This window comes from Poecilia mexicana, unplaced genomic scaffold, assembly GCF_051168715.1.
Source record: "Poecilia mexicana isolate PSO_F unplaced genomic scaffold, ASM5116871v1 scaffold_18, whole genome shotgun sequence".
NCBI lineage: Eukaryota > Metazoa > Chordata > Actinopteri > Cyprinodontiformes > Poeciliidae > Poecilia > Poecilia mexicana.
The window spans coordinates 28,658,743-28,677,370 of NW_028263387.1; the positions used below are offsets into that span (position 1 = coordinate 28,658,743).

General features: G+C 44.4%; 1 protein-coding gene across 9 annotated transcripts in view; it reads right to left on the reverse strand.

Moving 5' to 3' along the window:
• The window catches only part of ctc1 (CTS telomere maintenance complex component 1), a 67,104-nt gene that overhangs the window by 34,575 nt on the left and 13,901 nt on the right, over positions 1 to 18,628 (reverse strand). For 6 of the 9 annotated variants that reach the window (XM_088015562.1, XM_088015566.1, XM_088015564.1 and 3 more), the window contains exons 5-10: positions 15,633 to 15,880; positions 13,575 to 13,704; positions 11,605 to 11,925; positions 7,023 to 7,145; positions 6,486 to 6,715; positions 3,301 to 3,702 (exon numbers count right to left, since the gene is read on the reverse strand). In XM_088015562.1, coding sequence (XP_087871688.1) covers positions 3,301 to 3,702; positions 6,486 to 6,715; positions 7,023 to 7,145; positions 11,605 to 11,925; positions 13,575 to 13,704; positions 15,633 to 15,880 — 1,454 coding nt within the window. The remainder of the gene's footprint in view (positions 1 to 3,300; positions 3,703 to 6,485; positions 6,716 to 7,022; positions 7,146 to 11,604; positions 11,926 to 13,574; positions 13,705 to 15,632; positions 15,881 to 18,628) is intronic. The other 3 variants (XM_088015561.1, XM_088015559.1, XM_088015558.1) reach the window with 2 other exon arrangements.

The window sequence follows — 18,628 nt, forward strand, 5'->3', positions numbered from 1 at the left end:
CTGGTTCTGCTCTGCATCCAGAACCAGAACCAAACGAGGAGAAGCAGCATTCAGCTTCTATGCACCACAAATTTGGAACAAACTTCCAGAAAACTGTAAAACAGCTGAAACACTGAGAGCCTTTAAATCTCGACTAAAAACCTGGTTAGAGTTGTATTTGAAACGTAATCAATTACTAATTTAATGACAGCTCTTAACTTAATGTAATGTTTTGATTGTTGATTCTATGTTGCATGACTCTGTTTTCATGTTTTTATTATATAAAGCACTTTGAAATGCCTTGCTGCTGAAATGTGCTGTACAAATAAAATTGCATTGATTGATTGATGACACAGAAGCTAATATAAAAATACCTACAAAATATAAAAAGGACTCAAATCGAATATAAATGACTGTGCCTCATCTATACAGAGTAGTAATAATTTCAGATTTATCTTGAATCAATAAGTCACAAGACCTGGAAGCTATTGAATAAAAACCCTCAATTTTGATGAAAAAAATTAATAAATAATGGAAAATGGCTAAAAATGGAAAACAAATGTCTGTGCCTCATCTATAAGGACTATTATAATTATTTCAAAGTGATTTTGAGTCAATAGGTCACATGACCTGGCAGCTTAGGGTTGAACGACTACATATGTTTTAAGGTCGACTACATCATGATAATAGTCGAGTCGATGTCGACTAGTCGCGGTGACGTCATAGTGACGTAAGCGCAAAACCCCTTCACAACTACTTGGAGGCTTTATCAGCTATTTTCACGGCAATTATTGACACCCCCTCCCCTTCTCCTGCTTTTACTAAGTCTATTATGCAGAATTAAAAGAGCAATAAACAGATCATTCTTCGTGAACAGCGGAGAAAAATTCGTTGCACAAAGTCGGGTCTGACTTTTTTTTTTTTTTTTTTTTCCAAACACCGGCTGATGCTGATGATCTCTGGATAGTTACTCGTATATGAGTCAAATTATCACACTGACCACAATGGTGCTTTTGGAACATCACAAACTAAACTTATTATGAACGGATCCCGTTTGGTTACAGTTGAATTCAACAAAGTCTCCAGCTGCTCTTCAACCCGAGGCGCAGCAGGAGGCTCTGCTGACTGATTCGGTTCGGCTCTCTGGACCGACATGCAGACGGCAGCCGAGATCGCCTCTATCAGATCCTCAAAGATCTTATAAAGATCTTTACGCTCTTTAAGCGTATTGAAGGTTAAAAGCTTCAATACGCCGGGTGACGCTGATCAGTTGTCGTAGTCTTTTCTTTCTTTTTTTTAAGGAAATTTTCGGCACTAGTTTATTTCACTGCAATCTGACTGTAAGGGGACAGAGAGAGCGCAGCGGGGGGAGAGAGGCATGGGCCCAGCAAATGGAGGACGGGAGTCGGACTCCTGACTACTGCGGGCTAAGGTCTCTGTATGCAGGGCGCCATGCTAACTACCACAACGCCCCTATTGCGGTAGCCTATGTTGTAATTTACAGTTTGTCTTTGTTAAATTATTTACATTTTTATACAATTTGAGCTTTCTGACGAACTCACCTAGTCCACCTTCTTTCATTTCGTTGGAAAAATATGTTTTGTCATGTGATTGCGACTAGTCGACTGGCCCAGAAAAAGTCATTGCAGAGAAAAGAATCGACTAGTCGACTAATTGGTGCAACCCCTAGGCAGCTATTGAATAATAACCCTCAATTTTGATGAACAAAATTAATAAAAAATTGAAAATTATTTAAAATGGAAAACAAATGACTGTGCCTCATCTGTACAGACTAGTAGAATTATTTCAAAGTGATTTTAGAAAACATATTATTTAATATTAAAATTATTGAAAATATTGACTTTAAAATTTAATAGATGATATTGTGTGTCATGTAAAAGCATGAATTAGCACTGACAGTTAGTTGGTTACAATTCAAGGCATTTATTAACGTTTCTTTGACAGGATTGTTTGGGTCGGTAATTTGTTGACAGTCCCTAAGTCAACCTTCGGGCGCTGCGGCCGGGAGCGGTGGAGAACCGCTGGCCGACAGTAGCGTTCATAAATCGGATCAACCTTGAGCTAAGCGCCGCTTACTCCCCGGAGCTCGAATATCGAATATCCAACTTGAGACTAACTTCACTGCGGTCAGGAAGTTTTCATTCAGTAACTCTGGATTGTTTATTGTAATGGATCCTGTTTTTGCCTTTGAATGTTAAGTTTTATACTTGAACTTCTTGGCAATGTTGAGAGGTTTTAATTTGGCTCTTTGTATTATTTAGCCTCTTCAGAGCCTTCATATGTTATCAGTCTGTTAAAGATAGTTTTATCAATAGCAGTACAATTTGCACAATGCCTGTTTTGTTTAGTTTTCTTCTTGGAAAAAGTTATTAAAAACAAGTTTTTGTCTAAATTAAGGTGAATTCATGGTTCCTTTTTCCACATAATGTAACCGGTAGTGTTTATGATTTAAAAAATAAATAAATAATAATTATGTGATCGGTATCGGTGATCGGCAGGAAAAACCTGATCGGCACATCTCTGGTATATACATACATATATATAGATATATATGTATGTTTTCCAGCTTCAGAGATTCAGCAGCTGATTGAGTCCAAAATCCGATGTGAGATCCATCCGTTGTGCAGTGAATCCGTCTCTCTTTATAGATTTCTCCCTCTTCTTCCTCACATCGTGTCTTTAGGAAACTTTCAAAACAAAAACGGAAGATTTAGGATGTATCTTACTTTGACAGAGTGAAAGAATATAAATAATAGTCTTTACCACCTGTGTAAACTTTGCCGGTGAATGTTATAACACATAATATAAGTTTTATAATATGTGTTATATTGTTTCATTTCTAATATAGGCCCTTGTGTCAGATAATCTAAGTCAATGTTAGAGAATAATTAATATTTTTAGATTAACAGAATCTCAGTCAGCCTTCATAGCGGGGCTGAACCCGTATTACACCAAGCACTGTAGCTAATATTAGCTGGTATCTCGCCGGTGGACATAAATACAGTAAAGTAATATTCTAATCACAATATATACACAATAATATGTCCATCTTACTTGTGAAATGTTGTCTGTGGAGCCCTCACATCAATAATCCATCGACCAGAACAACAATATCCCTCAGTGCTGAGGCATCTTCTGCTGTTTTGATTGAGCAAAGTAGGAGGGTATACCGCTCCAAGATGGCCGCCGTATTATTATATTATGTCTATGCATGAGACCCTAAAAGGGGGCGGGGCCTAACGGGAAGCAGGTTCTGACCCGCTCCCTCCCAACTGATGGTCCTGATGCTGCTGAGGTTACCTGAGACTGTCTCCTCTCCTGGGGTCAGAGGTCAGCATCCTGCAGGACCAGGAGAGACCAGAGTTGACCTGAGATGAGATGAGGACACCAGGGGGCAGCAGAGAGGACGACTGCAGGGACTGGAGGACATCTGAGACACTGAGGAGCTGAGGGACGGACGGGTCCACCTGGTACTGAGGACAGAGACACTGAGGACAGACAGACAGTGGGACGTGTCTCTGAGGGACACCTACCTGGTCCAGAGGACAGCGGTGAGGCCTGTCCAACATCTCAGAGTAGATGTCTCTCTGTCCTCGTCCTCTCTGTGTCCACAGCGTCTCTGATAGTTTCCAGGACAGAAGACAGACGCAGTGAGGAAGAGGAGGATGAAGAGGAGGATGGAGAGGCTCAGCAGGGACCAGACTGGAGACAGAGGGACAGGGGACAGTTGGTGGGACATGTTGGAGACAGTTGATCAGCTGATCAGAGGACGATGATCACATGACCCATCAGATGGTGATGGAGCTCCTTCCTCCTGATCATTGATCTGGATTGGGTGCCATGACACCATGTGGCCCATGGTGGCGCCACTGAGCCTGCTGCTCTCACTAAGTGTTTCTAAACAGGTTCAGTCTGTGGAAAACAAAAGTGACGCCATATTTTACTGTCAAAACTACAACAGCTAGAAAAGACCCAAGAGATTCACAGGTCAGGAAAAAGTTTTAATTATACAGACAACAGGAAGTGGGTCAGCTCTGTTAGCTTAACAACGTTAGCATGTAGCTGGGCTGCAGTTTCACGTTTTGGTTAATTTAGTGCTACAGGGTCACAAACACAGTTGTTACTCTTTCTCCATCTATATTTGTGGGGGCTTTCCATTGACTTCCATTCATTTCTGCAGACGAACCAATTCAGTAAGTAAGTAAGTAAACTTTATTTATATAGCGCTTTTCACAGACCAGAGTCACAAAGTGCTGCACAAAATGTAAAAAATAAATAAATTAAAAGCAACATACAAAACAATATAACACAGTATTACGCTAAAAAGCAAGTTTAAAAAAGTGGGTCTTAAGTTGTTTCCTAAAAGTGTCTATACAATCCAGAGATCGAATGGTGCAAGGTAGCTCATTCCAGAGGCGAGGCGCCACAGCGTTCAGTTTCATGATTTCATGATTCAGTTCACACCTTACACTTGAACCAAACAACTAACCCAAAAATGGCGATTCCCCTCATGGAGACCAGGCTTCAAGGAGCAGTGGGTCCCCATAACCCCACATTGTAGACATGCAAAGGTCCCCATGAGGCTATGAAAACATGGTTCACACACACACATGCCTTCTGTCATTAAATCAAACATCATTCTATAAAATGACCAGTCAGAGCCTGAGGGGGCTACAAGATGGTGACCAGTAATAACCAGTAATAACCAGTAATGACCAGTAATAACCAGTCAGAGCCTGGGGGGGCTACAGGATGGTGACCAGTAATGACTAGTAATAACCAATAACGACTAGTAATAACCAATAATGACCAGTAATGACCAGTAATGACTAGTAATAACCAGTAATGACCAGTAATGACCAGTAATGAGCAGTACTAACCAGTAATGACCAGTAATAACCAGTAATAACCAGTAATGACCAGTAATAACCAGTAATGACCAGTAATAACCAGTAATGACCAGTAATAACCAGTAATGACCAGTAATAACCAGTAATAACCAGTCAGAGCCTGGGGGGAATATATGTTGAGGATGTTCTCCTTCTAATCTCCCCTTAATCAGCATGTATGTCCCTTCTTTGTCTTTTATTCTGAAGGCTTTTCAAATATATTTCTTTCTGATGTAAGGACTGCGACTCCTCTCCTACGGCCTGATCTATAAGATGAGTAAAATACTTTAACTCTTCTCTTTAGTTTCTCATGTTTCTTCTCTGTCAGGTCCGTCTCCTGCAGCAGTGCCACTCCCTCCCTTCTCAGTTTTCCTAATACTTTAGACCTTTTAACAGGGTTGAGCATCCCGTTCACATTAAAAGAGGCCAACTTTAATACCTTTTTCTGTTGTCATTTACTCCTTGTGACTCCTTATTCTCTACCTTCTCTACACATTGAAGGACCCTTAGGCTACAGATAAAGTAATAATGAACACACAACTGAACCGTTTTAGAGCGTTCACTGATGAACTAGTGACTAACCAAAGACCTTCCAAAAGTGGGGTCTGCACTTTGACCCTTTGTAAGCCATGATGGAAAGCCTGCCCAAAGGGAAGTCCTCTCCCTGCAGAGGGAGTGGGCCCTTTCTGCTGCAGCTAGCTTTGTTCATGTTTGGACCACTGCTCCAATGTTATGGGAGGATACCCCGACCCTAATGAAAAAAACTCCCTCAGGAAAAATAAATAGACCCAAAAACATTTCTGTTAACTTGAAGAAAGTCATTCACTAAACACCGGGTTTTCCCTTCAGACTTGAATAGACCCATCCAAAAAAACTAAAGATCTTAAATACCTCATTTTAAAAGGCAGTGGTCCTTAAATCTCATCCTGATTTCGACTAAAACATTGCAATCGTTGTTTGTATCTTTCTATTGTCTCTCTCGGTGTCTGTCCTCCCTTCTCGGCCCCGATGGTCCAAGTCAGGCATTTGATCTTCTCCAAGCTGGTCTCCGCCGGTCTGGTCTTCGCCACCTGCAGCCCTCGCTCCGCCCTAACCCTATCCCTAATCAAAACTCAATTTACACCTTAGTCCTAACTCTGACCCCTGACCCAAAAACAACATTTCTCCTTGTGGGGCCCAGGCTTCGGGTCCCACAAGGAGCAGTGGATCTCCACAACATAATATGTGTCAGAAAAACGGTCCCCACAAGTTATTACAAACAAACACACACACAGATCCTCAGCAGATGTTTAAATGATCTAACCAAACACTGCTGTGTTCACTTATTGGTGATAAAAATATTTTCATCAATTCTGAAAATGACAAATGTTCTGTTTGGGTTTTTTACTTCCTGTGTGGAAAATGTTTTTGTGGTTTTTGGTGTTGATTCCTTTACTTTAACTAAGCTCTGCTGTGGGTCAGCGGAGGAGGTGTGTCGGTTGCCATGACAACAGGTCTGCATAGCGCCGACACAAAGACCGAGAAAAAGAGAAGAACCTCCAGAACCCTGTAGACAGGCTGAAAGCGGGTCGGACAGGTCCAGACCAGAACCATCACCTGTGGGCCAGCTGGCAGGCCAGGCTGCAGGTCCAAAGGTACTGGTCCACTCCTCTGTTGCTCTGCAGCAGTAAACGTGGCAACACTCCGTCTCCAGGGCAACGGGATTCTTTGGAGGCTCCGCCCACCCGGCTGAAGGCCGACACCCTGAGGGAGGAGCCGAGGCAGCAGCAAAGCATGCTGGGAGGGAAGTCAGGGCTCGGTCGGTACAGGAAGTGGACCTGATGCAGCTGGAGGGAAAAACAGATGGTTAGGGACCAATCAGAGCTCAGAGACCAATTAAAGGTCAGGGACCAATCAGAGGTCGGGAACCAATCAGAGGTCGGGAACCAATCAGAGGTCGGGAACCAATGAGAGCTCGGGGACCAATCAGAGCTCAGGGACCAATCAGTGCTCAGGGACCAATCAGAGGTCGGGAACCAATCAGAGGTCGGGAACCAATCAGAGGTCGGGGACCAATCAGAGCTCGGGGACCAATCAGAGCTCGGGGACCAATCAGAGCTCAGGGACCAATCAGTGCTCAGCAGCAGTACTCACCTCCACCTGATCTCCGGGTCTCAGCTTCCTCCTTGCTGGCGGCTGATAGGCCAGGCAAAGCCCGACTTTCCTGTCCAGCAGGTAAAGCCCCGCGCCCTCATTGACCACCTCCGTCACCGTACCCTATCAGAGGACAGGGGCGGAGTTTAGCTCTCAGATAAACACTGCTGGTGTTTCCACTGCAGTACCAGATTCACTGGAGAACATCTGGACCAGTACCGGACCGCTGAGTTCAGAACCGGGACTGGAGCAATGGGACGTTAACAGGGTTCATGGGACAACCAATCAGAAGCCTCCTACACAGTGATAGCCAATCAGAGGTCTGGTATGGCCTGACCATGACTGGTTCTGATTGGACCTGGACCAGATAAAGATCTGGAGCCTCATGTATAAAAGGCTGCACACTGAAACTGCACATTTCAGTGTGCAGTTTTCACACTGAAATGTGACATCTGGACAAACTTAGAGAAGTGCAGCACACAAAAAAATGTGCATGTATGAAGCCGAGCCACATGGAGGCGCATCCATCCATTTTTTTCTGCTTATCCGGGGTCTGGTCGCAGGGGCAGCAGCTTCAGAAGGGAGGCCCAGACTTCCCTCTCCCCAGCCACTTCTTCCAGCTCCTCCGGAGGAACCGCCAGGGTTCTCCAGGCCAGCCGAGAGACAGTCCCTCCAGCGTGTCCTGGGTCTTCCACTCTTCCTGGTGGGACATGAACTCCTCACCACGGTGGCGTCCAGGAGGCATCCTGACCAGATGGCCGAGCCTCAACTGGCTCCTCTCGACGTGGAGGAGCAGCAGCTCTACTCTGAGTCCCTCCCGGATGACTGAGCTTCTCTCTCTAAGGGAGCCCAGCCACCCTGAGGAGGAAACCCATTTCGGCCGCTTGTATCCAGGATCTCGTTCTTTCGGTCTTGACCCAAAGCTCATGACCATAGATGAGGGTGGGAACGTAGATCGACCGGTAAATCGAGAGCTTCGCTTTTTGACTCAGCTCTCTCTTCACCACGACGGACCGGTACAGCGCCCATTTCATGGCAGATGCTGCCCCAATCCACCTGTCGATCTCCCGCTCCCTTCTTCCCTCATTCGTGAACAAGATCCCCAGATACTTAAACTCCTCCACTTGAGGCAGGACGACCCCCCTGACCTGGAGAAGGCACTCTACCCTTTTCCGGCTAAAGACCATGGCCTCGGATTTGGAGGCACTGATCCTCATCCCGGCTGCTTCACACTCGGCCGCGAACCGCTCCAGTGAGAGCTGCAGATCACGACCTGATGAAGCCAACAGGACCACATCATCTGTAATAAGCAGAGATGCGATCCTAAGGCCACCAAAACGGATTCCCTCAACACCTCGGCTGGTCAGAGATTCTGTCCATGAAAGTAATGAACAGAACCGGTGACAAAGGGCAGCCTTGGCGGAGTCCAACTCTCACTAGAAACAAGCCCGACTTACTGCCAGTAATGCAGACCAGACTCTGACATCGGTCATACAGAGACCTGACAGCCCGTATCAAAGGGCCCGGTACCCCACACTCATGGAAAATCCTCCACAAGGCCGCCTGGGGACACGGTCGAACGCCTTCTCCAAGTCCACAAAACACATGTAGACCGGTTGGGCGAACTCCCAGAACCCTCCAGGATCCTGCTGAGGGTGTAGAGCTGGTCCAGTGTTCCGCGACCAGAACCAGAACCACACTGCTCTTCCTGAATCCGAGGTTCGACTATCCGACAGACCCTCCTCTCCAGGACCCCTGAATAGACCTTTATGGGTCTATTCAGGGGTCCACCACTGGGGTGGTGGTCCCCCTTTTTAAACAGGGGGACCACCACCCCAGTCTGCCAATCCAGGGGAACTGTCCCCAATGTCCATGCGATATTGCAGAGTCGCGTGAGCCAACACAACCCTACAACATCCAGAGCCTTAAGGAACTCCGGGCGGATCTCATCCACCCCAGGGGCCCTGCCACCGAGGAGCTGTTTGACCACCTCGGCGACCTCGTCCCCAGAGATTGGAGAACCCAACCCAGAGTCCCCAGGCTCAGCTTCCTCAACAGAAGGCATGTTGGTGGGATTGAGGAGGTCTTCGTAGTATTCCGCCCACCGGCCCACAACGTCCCGAGTTCAGGTCAGCAGCACCACCATCCGCACTATAAACAGTGTTGGTGCTGCACTGCTTCCCCCTCCTGAGACACCGGATGGTGGACCAGAATCGTCTCGAAGCCGTAGGAAGTCTTTCTCCAGGGCCTCTCCAAACTCCTCCCACGCCCGGGTTTTTGCCTCAGCGACCACCCGAGCCACATGCCGCTTCGCCTGCCGGTACCTATCGGCTGCTTCTGGAGCCCCACAGGCCAAAAAGGCCCGATAGGACTCCTTCTTCAGCTTGACAGCATCCCTCACCGAAGGTGTCCACCAACGGGTCCGAGGGTTGCCGGTCCATTCAGACTCAATGCTCCCCAGCTCCCCCGGAACGTGTTCGAAGTTCTGCCGGAGATGGGAGTTAAATCTCCATCTCACAGGGGACTCCGCCAGATGTTCCCAGCAGACACTCACTACACGTTTGGGCCTGCCAGGTCTGACCGGCTTGCTCCCCCACCACCAGAGCCAACTCAGCACCAGGTAGTGGTCAGTGGACAACTCCGCACCTCTCTTCACCCGAGTGTCCAAGACATACGGCCACATATTCGATAAAACGATGACAAAATCGATCATCAAACTGCGGCCTAGGGTGTCCTGGTGCCAAGTGCACATATGGACACCCTTATGCTTGAACATGGTGTTCATGATGGACAATCCGTGACGAGCACAGAAGTCCAACAACAGAACACCACTCGAGTTCAGATCGGGGGGGCGTTCCTCCCAACCGCGCCCCTCCAGGTCTCACTGTCATTGCCCACGTGAGCATTGAAGTCCCCCAGTAGAACAAGGGAGTCCTTAGAGGGGGCACTGGAGAGTGCCCCTCTCCAGTGCCCCCTCTAAGGACTCCAAAAAGGGTGGGTAATCTGAACTGTTGTTCGGCCCGTAAGCACAGACAACAGTCAGAACCCATCCCTAACCCTAACCCAACCTGCTGCAGCAGCAGAGACTCCAGCCGGATTACAGACCAGAGAGGTTCTGAATGTGGACGTTTGCTCTGCAGACAGGAATCAGCAGCAGAAGCTGCATTTCCAGAGTAGAGATGCTTTCTGTCCATAAGGCGCTTTCACAAAGCGGGCGGCTCCACTGGAGGACGGCTGCAGCTGGACCGGTACCGGTGGTACCGCTCTAAGTTCTGCTGTGAGCTCCAGGATGATCAGTCTGGATGAATCTAAACGCTGATCGACCATCAGATGGATCTGATCTGTGATCAATCCTCCTCAGATGTTCTCCATCAGAGCCAAAGCTCCTCAGGTAGCGGCTCACCTGGATCAGCTGCTGATGGACCTGATCGTCTCCTGATCAGAACCAAACCTGGTGGTTCCGTCTGCTGATCAGCCTGTTTTCTCTCCAGTCAGAATGAAATGAGCCTCAGATGCTTTCAGACGATGAGTTACATCTTCATGAGACAAACTGAGGAAGTTATTATTTACGTCAGAGTGAAGTTTTACCTTCCTTTAGTTTGTTCTTTATTTTTCAGGTTATTGTCTGAGGATAAATATGTTTCAGTTTCATCGTTTAAACAATAAAATATTAAAATCATAAAATCATCAGGTTTGATTCCTGGTCTAATAACTGAATCAGTGGATTTATGTGAGTTTTCACTCCTTGTAGTTTATTATTGTTCACAGATAAAGTTTGTTTGGCTGCTGTACATTTTCACAGGATGGAAAAAGTTTGAGGATATTTATGTAAACTTTGACACAAAGTTAATTTTTATACATTGTGACTGGTGTGTAAAATATGGAGCTGCATGTTTTTGTCTGTATGTTTTAGACATGAGGCCTCTGAACATTTAGCATTAAATAAAAATCAGCTTGAAAACTAAAGGCAGAAAAATAATTTCCTAAATCTAAATCGCCCAGAGAAAACATTTATTATATTTAAATGTTAAACCCAGTGGAGCCTTTGGTGTCTCTGGAGGCCGGGGTTCATGACCTCTGACCTCTGAGATCCCACAGTGGAAACAAGTGGTGCAGACAGACGGACATGATGCTGCATTCAAGTGGGAACTGGGAGATTCTGCCTGACTCATGACCTAATCCTAATCCTAGGAACACAAGTCAGATCTCCCAGTGGGAAACTGGGAGCAGCTCCAACTGACCCAGTTACCATTTACAAAGCCGACTTCATGCTTCAATATGGCCGCTCCTCCCATTAGCAGTTCAATATGGCCGCTCCTCCCATTAGCAGTACAATATGGCCGCTCCTCACATCAACGATGTGAAATTGTGTTGATTTTACAGGAAGTCAGAGCATCTGAAATCAGCGCTACATTTGGCATCTCCTGCTCTAAGATGAACAGGTTCACACTGGAGTTGGCAGATGAAAAAAAAAAAGAAAATTATCTTTAATATTATACTAAAAACCAATCAGAGGCCTCCTAGATAAAATCAGCCAATCAGAAACCTCCTAGATAAAAACAGCCAATCAGAGGCCTCCTACCTGGTAGCTGATGACAATGGAGTGTTTAATTCTCCCTCCTGATTGGACAGGAAGCTCCTCAGGCTCCGCCTCCTCCAGGCCCATCAGCACCTGGTCAGAGTGGGCGGGGCCAGAGAGGGGGAGGGGCTCCGGGTCCTCTGGGTGTGTGTGTCCATGTGTGTATGTAGCCCCAGAGTGTGTGTATCCGGTGTGCATCTCTGAGCGGTCAGTCACACACAACACGCCGTTTCCTCTCCATCCTCTGAGAACACACACTCTGAGAGCCGTAACACACACTGAGACACCAACACACACACACTGGGCCCACCACAGCCTGCTGCCCTGCACACACACACACACACACATATATTCAGTTATGTTCATAATGGTGTTTATAAAGGCGAGTAAACCTAAAAATTCTTCAAATAAATGTTATTTTATGAACACAAATACAGTGGAGTCACTGCACATTTTATTTCAAAGCCAAAAAGAAAAATTATTTGAATATCAGAATATTTTACAGGAAGTCAAGAAATACAATGTTTAAAAACAGCAGTGTTGATATTTCTTTACAAACTCAAAACAAACTAATAAATGCTGAAAGCTTCATCTCTCCTGAGAATCATAAACTAATATTTAGTTGCATAAACACAGTTTGTGACAGACGGGTGACTAAAACGTTCACACCTAATGAATGAATGAATGGATGGATGGATGGATGGATGGATGGATGGATGGATGGATGGATGGATGGATGGATGGATGGATGGATGGATGGATGGATGGATGGATGGATGGATGGATGGATGGATGGATGGATGGAGTCAACCAGCTTCTGGTGCCGGTCAGCAGGTTCTGCTGCACCATGTTTTTCTTGGTTTTGCCTCATGAACATCATGTTTTATGTCAGGTTTTCTACAGATGAAGGTCCAGAGGCTGAGCCTCTCCATCACTTCCTGTGTGTCTGAAGGTTTTGCTGCCTGCTGGGTGTTCGGGTCGTTGTCTTGTTGAAACAAACATCTCCAGGACGTTTCCTCTTCAACATACAGGAACATGACTTCTTCCAGTTTTACTCAAACTGGTCCATGATCCCTGGTATGTGATAAACAGGAGCAACACCAAGAGAAACATCCCATATCATGATGCTTGAACCACCGTGCTTTATGGTCTTCACTGGGACTTGAATTCAGTTTGCAGGACATCTGACAAACTGTCTGTGGCCCATTGGCTGATCATTGGCTGACCATTGGCTGATCATTGGATGATCACTGGCTGATCATTGGCTGATCATTGGATGATCACTGGCTGATCATTGGATGATCATTGGATGATCACTGGCTGATCATTGGATGATCATTGGATGATCACTGGCTGATCATTGGCTGATCACTGGCTGATCATTGGCTGATCACTGGTTGATCATTGGCTGATCATTGGCTGATCATTGGATGATCACTGGCTGATCGTTGGCTGATCACTGGTTGATCATTGGCTGATCATTGGATAATCATTGGATGATCACTGGCTGATTACTGGTTGATCACTGGCTGATCATTGGCTGATCACTGGTTGATCATTGGCTGATCATTGGCTGATCATTGGATGATCACTGGCTGATCATTGGCTGATCACTGGTTGATCATTGGCTGATCATTGGATGATCATTGGATGATCACTGGCTGATTACTGGTTGATCACTGGTTGAGCCTTTGCCATTTTAGTTATTTTCTGATCCATTCGAATAGTTTTGCTTTTCTTCTTCCAGTTGTGTTTTCATCACATTGACTCCCATTAATTCTTACAGCCTAACCCCTCAGAGGACGAAGGAGCCAGACATCATCATCATCATCAGTAGATCTACTGGTTCTGCTGGGTCGGGTTCTGGTACCAGAGCACAGAACTGGTGCTGATGATTCTCATGATGGTTCTACTGGTTCTGATCTCCACCAGAACCCGCTCCCAGTACCGGCCCACCGGATCGGGTCGCCTACCTTCACCAGAACCGGAACCGTCTGCTGTTGGTCCTCCAGACAGAAGAAGAAGAAGAAGCTTCCTGAAACCTCCAGCAGGGGGCACACCGAGCCCACCCGACCCCACACCGACACCTGCTGACCTCTGACCCTGAGAGAGAGAGGGGACATTGGCAGAGAGGCTGGTTAGAACCAGAACCAGAACCAGCTTTAATAACATCTATCCGCTGATGAAGCTGATGATGAAGAGCAGGAGAAAAGGTAGAATCCACCTGGACAGACTGATCAGGGAAGATCCAGGGTCCTGATCAGTTATTGATCTGAACCTGATTGACCTGATCACTGATAACCAATAACCTGATAGTTCACTCTATAATCAGAGGATTATAGAGTGAATTTTTTTTTTGTTTTGTTTTTTTACCTGTGAGAAAATATTGAAGTTAATTTTGGGCCTAAATCTGTAATTAATTATCATAACTGGAACATCTGTGGTGACTTTGGTGAGTTTTAGTCCCATTAATCAATAGAGGACATTAAATTATTATTTTCTCTTTGATCTTGTTGGATCAGATCAATTTAAGTTTAATTTAAATCAAAGTTCTAATAAGGCTTCGTTCACACTGCAGCCTAAAGTGACCCAATTCTGATTTTCTTTTTTTTTTTGACGTAATGCGACCTGTATCCGATCTTTTCCTGGCAGTGTGAACAGCACAGGTCAGATTCTTTTCGAATGTGACCCATATCCGATACGTATCCGATTCAAATGCGACCTAACGTTCAGGTCGCCTTCATCCGAACTGAACGTCACTGATTCTCTACAAATCTCACTATTCTGCATCCTGATACACGTAAGTGGGAAGAAAAAGAACAACCATGACGGAATATATGAGGATTAAGTTGTTAATATGCTGCTCTGGTTGGACAACAACTTCAAATATGTAAGCTAAGCTCCACCGTTAGCCTCCATGTTTACTAAACACTGAGCTCTTCTTTTTATGACGGTTGGCAGAACACTGAGAACTCTGAAGCTATGGCGCCCTCTACTGCGCATGCAGGACACTTTCAGGTCGTTGGCCCGTTCAGACTGCAGAACACATACAGGTCGCATTTACTGGCAGTGTGAACGGCCCTGGCAAAAAACGTCCGATTTGACAAAAAATTGGGTTAGGGTCACTTCAGGCTGCAGTGTGAACGCAGCCTAAATTATCAGTTATTATTTTGTCCATAATTCTGACAGAAATAAACAACAAATTAAAGAATCAAGTCAGTTTATCCAGAAACAAACGACCCAGAGCTGAACTGATCAATGATCAATATGCAGAGATTTGCTGCTGCAGCTGTTATCATTATTAAACCATCCAGTAATAATTGATCTGATATTTTATGAGGGGAATCTGATCAGTTTTTTCTGGAGGTTTATCAGAGCAGCAGAACCAGCTGAGATTATTAATAAATCATTTATTCTGAATTAAACTGGATTTAATAAAAATAGTTTTTATTTATGTTTCCTAAAAACCACCTGAACCCTAAAATAAATGTAATCAATCAATTATTATTATTTATGTATTTTATTAGCTGATTTTTTTATTTGTAACTCTGTCTAGATAAAGTGTAACTGATCTATTTCCAGTTAAACAATAAAAACATCAATAAAATGTTTTATTTCAGGTAATAATTAGTAACCAGGCTGCAGTAGCAGGAGGTGACCAGCAGGGGGCGCTGAGGAGCTGGTACAGCTGCTGACTGGTTTTAATGGTTACTTATCATGAAAACATTTGATCAATGCATCTATGAAATATCCACAGTATAAATATGATAAACAGTAAAAATGATCAATTTATCTAAAATAGATAAACTATAATCAATAATCAATCAAATTGATTTGTATAAAATACAAATGATATAAACTATAGTCATCAGATCTTTGTTTTTATTCCTCTGTTGCAGTTTCTGTTCTTTGATCATCACCGATCAGAAAAAACATTAAACAGAAAATTAATTAACAAACTGGAGGAAATTAATATTTAACTGGTTCCAGTTCTAACTGGTTCTGGTCCAGTCAGAGGTCAGGTGACCCACCTGGTCCTCAGAACACCTGCAGCCTCTCTGACGCTCAGCGCTCCATCAGGCCCCGCCCCTTCTTCAGGCCCCGCCCCTCCTGGCCCAGCAGCCAATCCCAGCTCAGCTCTGGGTCCCAGCAGGTCAGGAGAGCCAATCAGCTCCAGGTGTCCTCTGTCCTGGTCCTGCCCCAAGGCATCATGGGGGATGTAGTTCCAGTGAGGCAGGAAGACGAGACGGTTCATCCACTGGGGGAACGGAGAGGTCAGCTGGGGAGACAGAGGTCAGAGGTCAGACAGGTAAGGCAGAGCGGTGTCCATCAGGGTCAGAGGTCAGCTGAAGGAACCAGAACCTCTGACCCGGTCAGACAGGTTGAAGGTTCTGCTGGTTCTGGACAAGAACATGAGATTATTCAGAGGTTAAACTGAACCAGATGATAATCCAGATGACAGAACTGTCATGATATGTGGTGAGAGGATGAGGAGACGCTGTGGACCAGGAGACAAGGCCTGTCCGAATTCAAAGACTCCTTCAAATGCGTCCTTCTTTTCCCCAGATTTGAAGGATGGGTCGGGTGTATCCTTCACGGCCCACGATATCCCATAATTCATTGCGGGTTCCAACTGGGCGTTCAGGCAGAGCGTCAATGGCGGTGAATAGCGACAAATTATTTAGCTATATAACACTTTAAATGACACAACGTGATTTGGTAGAACGTTTTTAGGCGAGAATGTAAGTGTGTAAATCTCAAATATCTGCTCGGTTCATCACTACATCACCTAATTGCAATATTGCTCTGACATTTTCGGACCTGTCTGCTCCCGCTGCGTTAACAGCCAGCTCCCCTCCAGCTGTCAGCCGGCCGGGCGCTCCAGGTTCGGTACACCGAGAGAAAACGCCTAACTCCTGGCACATTGTTATAAAACCTCCCGCTAGCTTTCCCCAATGAGTGGGAGTTAAACACCGATATTATTCAGACAGGTCTGGTTGAAAAATGTTTGGTTTATAAAGTATTTCAAAGCAGAGCACATCGGTTTGATTGATTAATTAAAGTTAAGCCTTCAAATATAATATGTTTATTTAACCGTAATGTCCTATCTGCGATGTGGAGAGTATTATATTTGTAAATGAATAATTTGTATTCCTTGTAGAAAAGTGCAGTACACATTTGAACATTTTATAATCAAACTAAGAGATTTCCTTTTTACTATGGAACATCCTTTACTATAAAAAGTGAAGAATAATATAGAAATCAGTAATACATGACTGAAAAACAAACTTCGGCTCCGTTGTTTTTTCTCCTCTCTGCTTCGCGCTGTCACGGTTGCTTGGCAACATGAGTTACGCTGAGGTGGGGGCGGGGACAGTTGGTGAAGGCTAGACCTGTCCGAATCCACAGATATTTTACTTCCGGTCTCAGTTTATTCCCGGCCTTCGAAGGACCCGTCCTACGTAGACCAGTCCTTCGAAGGATGCAGACCCTGAATTCGGACACAGCCAATGTTCCAGATTCCTGCCTGTTTTACATTGATAACTTAATTTTATATGATGCAAGAGACAGAATGTTCCAGATCTGCTGAGGAGGAGTTGCATGGGTATAACTGAGTCAAAAGTCACAAAGAGGGCCTGACCCCTTATTAATCATTTGATATAAAAGAGAAGAATCCAGAATGCTGTCTGTATTTTTTGATAAGAACTTAATTTTATATGATGCAAGAGAGAATGTTCCAGAATGTTGCCTGTAGTTGGGGGGGGAGGGTGGAGTCTAGGAGTTGCATTGGTATAACTGGGTCAAAAGTCACAAAGAAGGTCTGACCCCTTATTAACCGTTTGATATGAAAGAGAATGTTCCAGAATCCTGTCTGTTTTACATTGATAAGAACTTAATTTAACTCAAAACACATGTTTTTATACGATAAGCATTTTATAACGTATATTTAACCGTCATTTATAGATAAGCATTGAATGACGCACGTTTAACAGGTGTTTGTGTGCGATAACATCGATTTTGATCTGGGCGTGGCATTTTAATCCATCAAACTCGATTAATTAAAATTTGACAGAAGCTAGTACCATTAGTTTTTAGTATCTAGATGGTATTATGTTGGTATCTAGTTAGTATCTAGATGGTATCTAGATGATATCTAATTAGTATCTAGATGGTAACTAGTTAGTATCTAGATGGTATCTAGTTAGTATATAGATGGTATCTAGTTACTATCTAGTTGGTATCTAGTTAGTATCTGGTTAGTATCTAGATAGTATCTAGATCAGGGGTGTCAAACATACGGGGCCGGAACCGGCCCGCCAAACGATTTAGTCCGGCCCGGGGGCTAAATGCATTATCATTGTTCATGAAAAAACATATACTTCGTTTAATTGAAAATCTGCAGTTCCTACACTGTCCACGAGGGGCGCTGTGTTTTATTCAGAGCACACAACATGATGCAACACTGCAGCGGAACTAACAGCAGATGGCAGCACTGAGCTTCAGGTTCTGTAAACAAGTTGGATTCTTTGCTTTACCAGCTTTTTATTTTGGCCCTGGCAACCTCATATTTCTCGTGCATGCTAACATACATACATGTTACGTATGCAAGTTTTTCTATATGTATCCATTTTATGCATCAACAAATGTTCTTAATCAAATGTCTGTTTAAAACAGCTGACACTTAAGATCTCAAATGTGTGAAGCCAGATAATTTGTTCAAATTGCTTCCCAGATGTTGAAAATTGATTTTAAATCTTTTCTTAATTTTTGTCTGTTGTATTTTGTGATGCAGGACAGTGTTTTTAAGTTCCAGAAACTGTGAATAAATGTTTTGCAACATTGTACAATCACTGAGATCAGTTCTTATGCATAATGCACTTAAATAAATGTTTAACTTAGTAAAAGTATTGTTGAAATTGCAGATACCTTTCTTAAAAACTGAGATTATTCATAATATATTTTGTAAATGTGAAATTCGTTTAATATAAAAATAAACAAGTCCACCTTTATTGGTTCTATTTAATCT